This window comes from Sylvia atricapilla, chromosome 10, assembly GCF_009819655.1.
Source record: "Sylvia atricapilla isolate bSylAtr1 chromosome 10, bSylAtr1.pri, whole genome shotgun sequence".
Classification (NCBI taxonomy): Eukaryota; Metazoa; Chordata; class Aves; order Passeriformes; family Sylviidae; genus Sylvia; species Sylvia atricapilla.
The window spans coordinates 8,180,982-8,193,332 of record NC_089149.1 but is presented as its reverse complement, the minus strand read 5'-3'; the positions used below and the strand labels follow the sequence as shown (position 1 = coordinate 8,193,332).

At 39.6% G+C, this 12,351-nt stretch overlaps 1 protein-coding gene across 2 annotated transcripts in view; it reads left to right on the top strand.

Moving 5' to 3' along the window:
* MCF2L2 (MCF.2 cell line derived transforming sequence-like 2) overlaps nucleotides 1-12,351 on the top strand; it is a 154,286-nt gene that overhangs the window by 61,766 nt on the left and 80,169 nt on the right. For both annotated transcript variants that reach the window (XM_066325797.1, XM_066325798.1), the window contains exons 10-15: nucleotides 250-369; nucleotides 881-1,072; nucleotides 1,419-1,610; nucleotides 2,019-2,196; nucleotides 10,586-10,689; nucleotides 12,061-12,149. In XM_066325797.1, the coding sequence (XP_066181894.1) occupies nucleotides 250-369; nucleotides 881-1,072; nucleotides 1,419-1,610; nucleotides 2,019-2,196; nucleotides 10,586-10,689; nucleotides 12,061-12,149 (875 nt within the window). The remainder of the gene's footprint in view (nucleotides 1-249; nucleotides 370-880; nucleotides 1,073-1,418; nucleotides 1,611-2,018; nucleotides 2,197-10,585; nucleotides 10,690-12,060; nucleotides 12,150-12,351) is intronic.

The following is a 12,351-nucleotide window of genomic DNA, read 5'->3' as shown; positions in this document are numbered from 1 at the left end:
GTTACAGGTTGTCAAAACTTTGTGGGCCTAATTAGTGAGAAGCAGGGAAACTCTTTGAAGAATAGTTGATTCTTGATTTATTCCTTGGGTTTTCCATTTTGGAACAAACTGAGGACTAAACTTGAGATGTAGACTCTTCTCAGAGACGTAGATGAATGTTTGTTGTAATTTTTATCAGTATCTTGTGATGGGGTTCTGTGTGTGTTTATTTTGTGTTGGTTTTAAGGTTTTGTTGTTGCTGTTTTTTAGGTAAAACTGACATTAGATAACCTCATGGAAACACAAGCAGGTTTTGCTGACATTGGAGACAGTGTGACTCGAGTTGAGAACCTCCTAAAGGAACAGAAACATCTGGAAGAGAAGGGACAGGTTTGCATCAATTTAGTATTCTAGCTGCTATAGGCATGGTATTCTAGACACTTCTTTGTCACTGTAGAGTTTTTTTTGGTCTCCTCTCATAAGTCATTACTTTAAATTGCAAAACACCGATCCTAATTTCCAGAAGCCAGGGTTTTTCAGACCCACTAGTTCCATTTCATTACTTGGAAAGCTAGGAGGGAAAGTAAGGAAAAACCTTGTATAGTTAATGTCTCTAGTGTGTGAGAAAGAAGTGGATTCCATAACCTCAGCAGGCAACCTGTTCCAGTGTTTAGTCACCCTCACAACAAAAAAAGTGCTTTCTGATGTTCAGATGGAACCTCATGAGTTTCAATGTACTCATTGACATTGTAGTTGACCTTCAGTGTAAATACAAAGTAAGACATATCAGCTATATTAATATTCCAAACCTTTACCCCCAGGCTACAGCAGGGGTTACAGAGATGGATTGTCCTTATTATGCATGTCATTCTAACTTTGGCTTTTTCTCATTAATTTCAAGGAACCTTTGGAGAAGGCCCAGTCTCTAGCTCTCCATGGGGAGCAGCTCATCCAAAACAACCATTATGCAGTTGACTCCATTAGACCAAAGTGTGTTGAACTCAGGCGGATTTGTGATGACTTTACCAATGAGACCAAGAAAAAGTATGATATTTTGGGAAAGTCTCTTGAGCTGCATAAGCAGTTAGATAAGGTAAGTGAACCTTCTCAGATAACAGCTCTGGCAAAGTTCTACTAAAAATGAAGGATTTTATAAGCTCAGGTAATTATGGGGAAGATAAAAAATTGTGTTTGGTTTTTCTCCATTTCATTCAGTAAATGTTAGTATAAATATTGGAACTTTGCATTAGTTTAGCAAGTTCACTTCTGCCTATGCTGATGGGGTGACTTGTGGGCAGGAACTGCTGCATGCTATGAATAACATTGATTCCCTTTAATGACGTGTTAGGCCAAATCTATTTTAAATTTAGTAAAAGCAACACCTGACAACTTGGACTGTCAGTGATGATAAGTCCTTCTTCGGCCACTTTTCTTTAAAGGCAAGCCAATGGTGTGAAGCTGGAATCTACCTCTTAGCTTCCCAAGCTGTGGACAAGTGCCAGTCACAAGAGGGAGCTGAAACTGCACTCGTAGAAATTGAGAAGTTCTTGGTAACCGCTAAGGAACACCAGCTCTCCAACCCGAAGGAGTTCTACAATCAGTTTGACATGATCCTCACCCCTGAAATAAAGGTAAAACCCCTCAGATGTGCATGTCCTCACTTACAAGTAAAAAAAGTTCTATTGCTTTGTCCATGAGAGTGTACTGGGCTATATATTTGAGTCTGCTAAAATATGCCTCTTTCCCCACTCCAAAAGGGCACAGAGGTCAGTATTTGTGGCAGTAAGTTTTACTCATAAGAGTAGTCATGCAACACATACGTCATTTTCTTACAGCAGTGCTAGAAGCACCGCTTGAGTCACCATGTCTTGGTCAGTGAAACTGCAATGTGGGCAGAATGCATGGACTGAGCTGCAATGTCCATGTCCAGAACTGTCACTGTGTGATCTCCAGCTCTAGCCTGAGTCTGGTAATACAAGTCCTTTCTTCACTTGGTCCAGCGCTGACAACCATTTGTTGTTTGCCTTTTCTTTGTCAAGGCCAATGCCCAAAGAATTGTACAAAAACTCGAAGATGTACAAGAAATGTTTGACAAGAGGCAAGTAAGTCTGAAGAAGCTGGCAGCCAAACAGACCCGGCCAGTACAACCTGTTGCTCCACATCCTGAATCTTCCCCAAAGCGAGCATCACCAAAGATTACCAGACCAGCAGCAGTAGGTAGGCCATGAGCAGCTGCTTTCAGACTCACACCAATGTTTTGTCCCACATGGTCATGTTTGATTTTTATTATCAGAATGAACACTTGAATTCCATGTGCAGTGCCAGCCTTGTAGGTCCAGCTCATAAAACTGAATATGAAATATCTCTCACTGCAAACATACAAACAAGGGCAAATCAAAAAAATCCACCAGGTTTCTATTCCTATGTTTAATCTACAGAGTACATGTCTGTACTGTGTCTCATTGTGTCTACTATTGCTAATTTTGAAACACCCAAGCCAGGGTACTCAATGCAAGCCTGCAATGTAAGCATGAGAACCTCTTTTACATTGGAGATAGTGTAATGTGAATATTTGGCTTTCAAGTGTCATAATTCCTCAAATTTCAATCAGATACTTGAAAAATTAAGTGTCCATTAGTGAGAGGCACTGACTCATTTGTGGAGTTTTTGCTTTCCGTCTCTACCTAGATGTTACTTCACTTGTCTTCTGCTAACCATAGAAGCTGAGCATTGCTTCTGTTTGGAAATTACTGAAAGTTCTTGATTTGAGGTTAGCATGTGTTTAAGCAAGATAGCTGTTTTCTGCAAAAGGAACATGGGTGAAGCTAATTGGAAAGAGTGTATCCTGGAGACCAGCCACCCTGTGCTTGGTGGCCAGAAGGGGTTGTCCCTTTGGAACCGTTAGGGCTGTTCAAAAGAGAAACCTTTAGCAAAAAGCCTTTAAAAACCCTCTAGTTTGCATGAAGAGCATTCAATAAACTGCTTTCTCAACAGGACGATGGCCAGTAGCCTGACAATTTTGCTTTCTAGGCATACCAGCAGAAAGTCACCCCAATGTCCCTGTTCTTTTCTGCTCCCCAACATTCATCCTTTCTTCCAAAGGAAAATTATCTTCTTCCCATTCCCATCCTGGTTTGACACCTGTGCATTTTTTACCTCAAACTATGCTACCTTTGTCTTTTATGGACAGTCCCTACCTCAAGTTTCAGGTTCTCTTTTGGTTTCAGGCAAGCTGAGAACACAATGGCTGTGAAGAGGTCCTGCTCTGCCACACACACGTCCTCCAGCAATGTTCTCCCCCTCTTGCACTGGGGTGGACAGTCAGTTTGCTGGAGTTGTGATCTGCCTGGAAAACAGAATAAACAGACTGCAAAATCCTAATAGTTATTTTCTCACTGCATGAATCAGAAAAATTCAGGGAGCTCTGGAGATCAGCCCAGTCATCTGCTCCAAGCAGCACTAGTGCCAGAGTTCATCAGATTGCTCACTGCATAGGCACTAGTGCTGAAGCAAAGGAAGTTGCAGAAAATGGGGTTATGGTATAGGGTCAGTAGGTCAGAACCAGTTGGTTCCTGTCAGTGCCAGCACAGTTTTAGGATGGCTTTCAGCTACTGTGAAACTGCACTAAAAGCTAATCTTGCCATTCTGTTTATGCATTTAGTCTCTTGAACTGTTTCTTGAACTTCTTTCTTGTCATTTTAGCACATCTGTGGATTTTTTAATTAAATTGTTGATACAGATAGAACTTTACAGAACAGTCACTAGTTTATAACAGTGCTCTAAGTGTTGATTCTTATTCATACAGCCTATCCCAAATACTATCAGCTCTTTCACAAAAAAGTCATGAGATGCTCCCTTTTGCTCTGTCTCTTGAATTGCACTTCATGGTTATGCAATCCAGTACAGGATAACTGTGTGACAAGGCTTAGCTTTTAGTGTCCTGTTGCAAAATAATAGGTAGGTGAAATTTATTTTGAAATACTACTCTGGTTGTGAGGAGGTGTAAAGTGCAACCCAGTCCTGGTCAGACATTGATAAGCAGACTGCCATTTCATTCAGATCTTGAGGGTGACTGACTGAGAGTATCTCTGTACAAAGAAACAGAAGTGCCTGAGTATCTACAACTCATCCAGGGACTCACAGTCAGTGACTTTACCAGCCATGAATAGTACCTGTATATTCCCATATTTTTACAATCATTTTGGTGTTATCCTGTTGTCTGCTACAAAGAATCATACTTTGAAATTCCTCAGAATGCCCTCAGAATTTCCCTCAGAATGCCAAAGAACTTGGCAAATACTGGTCAGTATTTTAACCTCTTTTTTTTTCAGAAAGAAGACTGAAGCACAGATAAACTGAGAAATTCACCAAGGTGTTTCACAGTCAGACTCCAAAACATGTCTGAGAATAGAAACAGGGACACTGAGTCCTATTCCAAGGCTGAAAATGAGGCTGTGAAATTCTGCTCTTCTTGAAGCTACCCTCTTTTGGACTTACCTCTGTGTCCTTTCTTCACATTCATGGGATCACTGGGGACAATTTATTGAGCAGCATCTTGGAAACCTGTGAGAGGCTTAGAGCACCTTCTCGAAATGGGTTTTGTAACTCATTTGTTATTTGTTATCCAGGACATACCTAAATATTTCTAAAAGCTTGCAAAATAGAATATGACAACAGGAAAATACCATGTTCCTAGACTGTGTAAATAAAAAGGCAAGAAAAGGCAATAAAATGTGGTAAACAGAAATAGAAGACCAGAAAGAAAGGCTTTTGTCCCCAGGCAGCAGAGTAACAATACCATGGCAGCACTGGGGTGGTTGTCTGTGAAAGGAAAAGAAGTTACATTTGTTCCAGAATAGATTTTGTTTTGTTCTTCCTTGCTGACTATCCATTTTCCTAACAGGGAGCAGTAGGGAAAATTCAGTCCAGTTCAGGGTGCTAATGAAAAAATCTTCACAGATATGAAGGCTCAGACATTAAATACTCCATTATTGTAACTGTCAGACTCTCCATTTTACACGGACAAATACGTAGGCAGAGATAGATTTTCTGCACATAGGCACAGCTGATACCATGTCTGAGGGAAAGGACAGGTTTCTGTTGGGGAAATTACTGTCACAGTTTCATGTCCATGTCCTTATGGTTTCTGGTGACTCTCAGAAATCTTCTAGCTTAGTAAGATCCAGAAAGGCAGCTCAGAGTTGACTCTCCTTCAGTCAACACTTTTATGTGGGTCTGGAAACTCTGAGGAAAATTTTAGATTAATCCCAGTTTTGCTTGGTGCTTTTGGTTGTGAACTTCTGTATTTTCCAGCAACAGGCCTGTTCAAAACTGAAATTACTCTAAGTTCCTAGTTCTAGAGTTGCTGTGGTGCTGAAAAGTCTGTGCCAGCTGTATTTGATGCTTGTCTTAGCTGTGAGAACTTCATTAAACATTATTCGCAGATCAACGATCAATCTTGAAAAGGCAGAAAACTCAGTTGATCTTTTTATAATAGGAGCCTTGAAAATATTTAAGTAGCATATATGACACCTTATTTTAAGGAGAACTCTGTTATCTCCCAGTGGAAGCTCCTTGAATACTGCTAATGGCGAAATTTGTTCCCTGTGTCTGCTGGGAGGAAAGAAGCGGCACTTGATAGTGAAATATTTTTGCTCTGATTCACTTCTGAGGGCATAATTTTTGATTATTTGACTACATATTTCTTCTCTGCATTTCTGTGCAAAACTTTCTAGCATGGAGTGAATTGGAATAGGTCCACAGAATCAAACCACAAAGTCTGTCGGGCACAATGGAATGAACTACAGAACTGTTAAAGGATAACACAAGCTATTAGAAATTACTGCACTTAGCATTTATCTATTTTAATTTGCTTGCAATTCTCCCAAACTCTTACTCTTTGAAATGAAACTTTTCCCAAAGGCTATTTCCCTCAGCCTCACACGTTCTTGGAAAATTTCAGTAAAAGATGACTTGACCATCTCGGTGACCATGGTTAGGAAAAATGTCTTGTTTTATTTACCTTTCTGGCAAGATTGGAACATGGCAGCACAAAGTGCTATGAAATAGTCACCTAGAGAGTTCTTTGTGTGCAATATAAATGTGAAATACAGGGACAGAGATGTCAAAATTTCTGTGAGGTTGTTAAACAAATAACGTGTTTAACAGCACATTACACATACAAAATTCATGACTCACCATATAAGCATCTTAGAAGGCCAACTTGGAACACAAGATTCATAAGGGGGAAACACAGCTGGAGCCTTTTCAGTTCTTTAAATAATAAAATTTAAGCTGGTTCTATCTCAGTTAAATGTATACAACTGCTCATTGGATCCAGTCCAGCATTCCTCACAGTCACTAGTGCATAACACTCACTAACTAAGAACATCTGGACAGAGGATAAAGGAAGAATTCCTTGCAAGAGTCTGGGGATGTGTGCAGGGAAAGTGAGGCTGCAGAGGGATTAGCTGACTCAGAAGAAATGGTGCATGTGACTTTCATGAATAGTTTGAGAAACCACTAGTTTCTGTGTTTCAGTATATTTCTATAAATGAAATTGAAAACAGGAAAAGATACTTTAAGTTTTGTGGCTGGGGGACTGCTATTACACTTGGTGCAGCCTGAGGAAACCAAGTAGTGTCTCCTTGTAGAAGAATATTCCACATCCAGGAACCTTGCTGTGTGCTTCTTATATCAGCAGATTTTCAGGGGGCTTGACAGAAATTTTGCTAGAGTGAAGAAGTCTAAATTATATTGCCTAAGAATGGCAAAGTCTTTCTGCCTTAAGCCATTAAGTGACAAACCATAGCTGCTCTAGTGTTTCTTTAGTTGCCTAAACATTCTGTTTTGTCATCATCTGCATTGAAAACAGCAATTAAGCCACTAATTATCTTTAAACTCATGTTCCTGTTGGACAGCATGAACAGCAAGCCCCAATAAAGTTTAGCAGACTAGTTGTTTCCATGCTTGTCCTTGGCAAAGGAATTTGATTCTGCTGTAGGTGATTTAGTGAGAACGCACAAACCCATACAGAAGACAGATGGGAAACGTGATGGCAGAATTCCCCCCAAACCTGCACGTAAAGTGTGGTATTTACTTGAGGGGGGCTTGGAATATCTTACAGGTGCTGAGTATCTATGGTAACCCTTGACTATGGCCTGTGTCTCTTGCTAGCTAATGAGTTACACTTATTCTAGCAGGAGCTAATTTAGGGCCACTTACCCAGGTGAGCTAACCCTGCTGTCTCTGGGCACCTGGGAGCTGCCCACAGTTCTGTCTGTCCCTCAGTAAGAGTGAATGGAAATGGGTGAAACCACAGCCTTTTCTTACAAGCACCACAGCAAGTTTTCCTCACCGAATTTATTCCAGTCTTAGAGGGGTGGAGAGACTGCAAAGCAAAACAGAGCACACGAGTCTCCATCATTTGCTAGCAGCTTTAGGAGCAGTACAGCCCACTTTATATTTGCTGTAAGCTAAGTAATACAACAGTGATTCCATGTTGTCCTGCAACTTGTTTGTGAAGAACCAAGTACTAAAGCTCCACTGGAAAAATGTAGTGGTACTCCAGATGAATGAAAGTGACAAACCCAAACTCTGCTTTACAATGCCGTTTGACAATATTTGTTTCAAAAGCGGCATCAAGCAATTTAAAATATTAATGAATTCAAAATGAAATCGTCCTTATGTATCATCCAGGGGAGTACTGTGAAACAGAAGGATGAAAACAACCTTGAAACATTAGATCATTTCTAGTTTTCCTTTGTTCCTGTGCCTTTATTCTTTCAGTAGGCAGCTCAACACTATAATTTTCAACTTCTTCAGCAAAACAATACTGTACTGACCTTGAAACAGCCAATTGTACTTAATTTTATAAGGGAGTTTCCCTTATATTTCCAGTTCCACAGTAATTGGTGCAATAATAATTGACAGGTATTTGGGCTGTTTCTTTCTGTACTGCTCCAGAAACTACTTAAATGCAGTGACATATAGCAGTCTCTGACTGTGGGTCAGTCAATAACTAAAAAATTCTCCAAAGCATAACCAAAGCAGTTTGCTTCCTGTTTTCAGTTTGTTTCTGGGTCAAATCGGAAAGGGAAGTTCACTGTGTCAATATGAATCAATTCAGTTGAATTTGACTGCTTTCTTATCTTGTACCTGTCTCCTTTTCTGAAATATGTCACACGAAGAAGCCAAGACTCAGATTGTGAACTGATCTGAGTGATTTGCTGCTGGATCAAGGAGCACCTGCACTTTGGCTTCTTTTGAATGTGTCATCTTTCATTTAAACTGCCCTGTGCTCTTTCCTGGATCACCTGGAGCTGTCTGAGCCTGTAAGCTGTGATCCATACATCAAAGTTGTACCTGATTTCCACTTTTCTGCTGATTGTTTCTGCAAGGGTTTTCATACCATCCCTTAGAGCTGCAAAACTTCCTACTAATGAATAAGCTGAACAACTTGGTATTGCTGACTATGCTCTTCTAAGCAAAAGTCCTCATTTCCTGTTTTCTGAAGTTATTTCTGTTGCTTCCCTTTAATTCCATGACATATCCATAAAAATAGTGAATTAGATTGTAGAGAAACCCAATGGCTTGAACTCAGATTTAGAGAGGGCAACTAGACACTGGCAGCATATCTAGGGTATTCAGATGGGGGTAAGTTTATGAGACAATGTCTCAGTGGTCAAGTCTTAGATCTATTTTCTTTAAGAGGATTTTTCAAAGTATAAATAGGATATAGTTGGGAGAAGTTCCAGGAAATAATAGTTCTTAGTGTAATAAGTTTGATCACAGCCTGTTTTGTCATGATCATGGTAGGTGATACTTTATAGCTAAATAGAATCTCCAGGGTGCATCAATACAGAAAAGGGTCAATTTGCTGATGCTTATAGACACTTTACTCAGATGTTGATGGGAAAACACATAAAAGGACCCATTTGAAAACTTACAAATATTCTGGTTTTGCCAACAGTTGCAGTCACCCTCTCTGCAGATTAGAAAGGTATGAAGAAGTTTGACAATAAGGATCAATAGCTTCCATATACTGTATCTTGCATCCTTTTATTCCCTTGGTTCCAAAATGTCAGTACACCACTTTTTGGGTGAAATACAAATACCTTTGAAAGAACAAATAATACTTCAGGGAAAGCTTAGCAGTGCTCAAAATCAAATCAAGTCCCCTGCTGTATATTCTGAAAGAGTGTGACGGAAGAGCCAGAAAGAGACATTTGCATTTCATCTCAGTCTTGGGAACCACAGGAATTCTCTACCAGTTGGTTATAGCTTCTGGTGACTGCCAGATTTCACTGTTCCATTGAGGAAACTTTCTTGTATGGAGTCATTGTGAGGAGGTAACAGGCATGAAATGGGCATTGCCAGGTCCTTATGTCATTCAGCATTTGATAAAACCAAGAAGATTTAGGAATAGTTGGAGAGAGGCTGCTTTAATTAATTCTCTTCCCAGCTGTGTGATAGGACTGTTGAAAAGACGCAGGGTAGAAGAAATGTCAGCTTCCATTATTATCATCTGTGAAACTGATATGTTGTCTTTTTAACTCAATATAATTTGGGGTGCTTCTATGTCCTTCTTTTTGCCTTTTTAAAAACTACTTTAAAAGAAGAACATAATGCCAAGGGCATAGAAAACTTTGTTAAGGTATTTCTTTTTAAAAAGTATTCCGATCTCTCTTACCTCAAACCTTTGATACTACTTCCTCCTCATTCAAAGATGTCTGCATCCTTTTTACTGTATCCTTCAGCTTCTTCCAAAGAAAAAGTTAATTACTATCAAGACTCTCAACACTTCAAAACATTAAACTTGATGAAACCTCTTAAACAAAATGTTGCCAGATGCATTTGAAAACACCAGCTTTTACTCTTTAAAAAAGTGCTTGTTCAATTAGAAAGTTTTGCCAGAATAAAAAGGAAAAGGACTTAACCTCAATTTTGTTCTTTGTTGCCTGACCCAGATTCTTTCAGCATTTCATCTGGCTTTCATATGTTTTCACCCATGACATGAATGACTGCCTATGTCAATTCAGCAATGAAGAAAAGCGAGAGTGCTACTGGCCTTGTACTTGCATGTGCTGTGAACTCATCTAAAACAAAGATAAAGCTACAACAGATATTATTTTCTACTCAAGCCAAATGTATGATTCCCCTTCTCATAGTTCACTCTAACCCTTCACTTGGACAGCAGGCTCAGCACAGGTGGTTTTGTTGTTAAGGATGACTGTCCAGTAGCCTCAGACACCTCAGTGTCAGCTGGGGCTTTCACAGCCTGCGAGGGCCACCTGACAGAACAGGGGCATATTCTGAAATAATAACCTCAGATTCTGTCCATACACACCTGTCATTGTGCCTTGCTGAACTCCTGTGATTACTCTTTTGAGAGTTGCTCATGCAATGAAACCTTACAGTGAACAATCCTTTAATCCGACATCAATCAGCAAACCATTACCACATACAAATTTTCCTGGGAACCCACACATGCAACACCAAGTGACAATTACTGACGTTGGTACAGCTCGCTAACATTTACCTGTCCTGTCCTAAAGATGGCTTTAGCTCATATTTTCTAATGTTATTTTCATTTTTACTCTTTCAGCTACCAACAGGAGGTCTACAGAACTTTCCTGCCCTCCAAAGACTGTTTCTGAAGTAGAATTATCAAAAAAGAAAAGCATTAAGAAGACAAAAGGTGGAATTAAGGTAGGATTACCTGTAATTTGGGGACATCCCACATTGTGAGAGAACTCAAAACCACATAAAATATAGATTTACATACCTATACCTGGAATTAAAAAATATTAGAGCATTTTTAAGTTAACTCTCTGATAAGGAAAAACTATTTTAACCCAACTTGTCTGTTATCTACATCCCTGACTTGCTTATACATTTCATCTTTATTCCTCTAAAGCTGAAAGCAAAAATTAAGTGTAGTCCATTTTCTGAAATGCCCAGCACAGCCCACAACTTCAGCAATAAGCACAGAATAAAACACAGTTATCAGAAGGAACATACAGATGGTCTCCCCTTTGCCTAAATTCACAGAAAGTGACTTTAGAATTAGTTTTACTCTCATCAGTAATGCAGATAATGAGTTGCATTCCTCCCATGTCGTTAGGCATATGCAGCAACGTGGTATAGGCTTTATGAAACATCCATTCATTAATTTTTAAATCCATTTCCCAAGACTACACTGCAAATTATGCCCCCCCTCCCTTTCCTCCCATTGTTCTGATAATAGTTCAGATGAGGACAGTTCATTACTAGATTCCATCATTATCATCAACTAGCTAAATAATTTAGCAATATAGAATGTAAGAATCAGCCCTCTAAAATGAAAGCACTCAGGAACTTGGAACTTGGATTCTGCTGGAATTTAGATATTGGCTTGGATTAACAGCAAACTCAGCAGATGGGTTGTTTAACTGAATTTGAAGAGATTGGCTTTTGAGTAAGTGCAAGTAGTGCTTGGTGCTCTCAAAGCTGCAAGCAAAAGGAGGAAAATCCTGCTTAAAAATTGCCTGGAGAGAACTTGAAATGATCCAACTCTGCAAGACTGGACAAAGGAGTGAGTGTTCATCAAAACAAACACTGGAGCTGTGCAAAAGCTGTTTCAGCCTGGGCACAGGTACCTGTGCTCAGCACTGCCTCACCCAACACTGCTGCTGGGACACAGACACTTCTCAGAGGCACATGGAGGATTCCCAGAGTTCTCCACAAGACATTCTACAAAGAACTCTGAAAATGTGAAGTCTTTGCGTTGCCTTCAGACAGGAAGTGAAAATACAGTATTCCAGAGTAATTATCTACACAAGGAGATAATTCACCTTCTGCAGTGCAAGAATATAATGACTTTGCCTGGAGTAAGGAATGCCTCCATGCCAACACTGAGCAAGGATGGAGAATACAAATAGGAGATATTTCTGCACATCTAGAATTCAATTATTTGAACCTGTCTAGTGACTTTCTAGGTTAGGTAGGCTCTGGTGTTTATTCTTTCAAAGAGTTAAAGGTCTCTAAATGAAAGCATCAGCAATTAAGTATTTTCAGTTTTAACATGTCCTTCTCATTCAGATTGAAGTGATGCATGAAGCCAGTCAAGGAGGATCTAGCAGAGTCCTGGTGACCAGTGAAAGTGATGAGAACTTGTCAACAAGGAGGAGGTAAGGCTGCACATATCAGCCACTATATATTTTCTTGTTCTTAGAATGCAAATTACTGCATTTATGTAGTACCTTCTCTACAACCTCTTTAAATTTCACCAAGATTAATAAATCATTAGCAATAATGAAGTCACTGAAATGTTTACAGCCATGCATTTATACTGAGTCTATCAGATGGAAAAGCAAGTAAGAGTTATCTTTT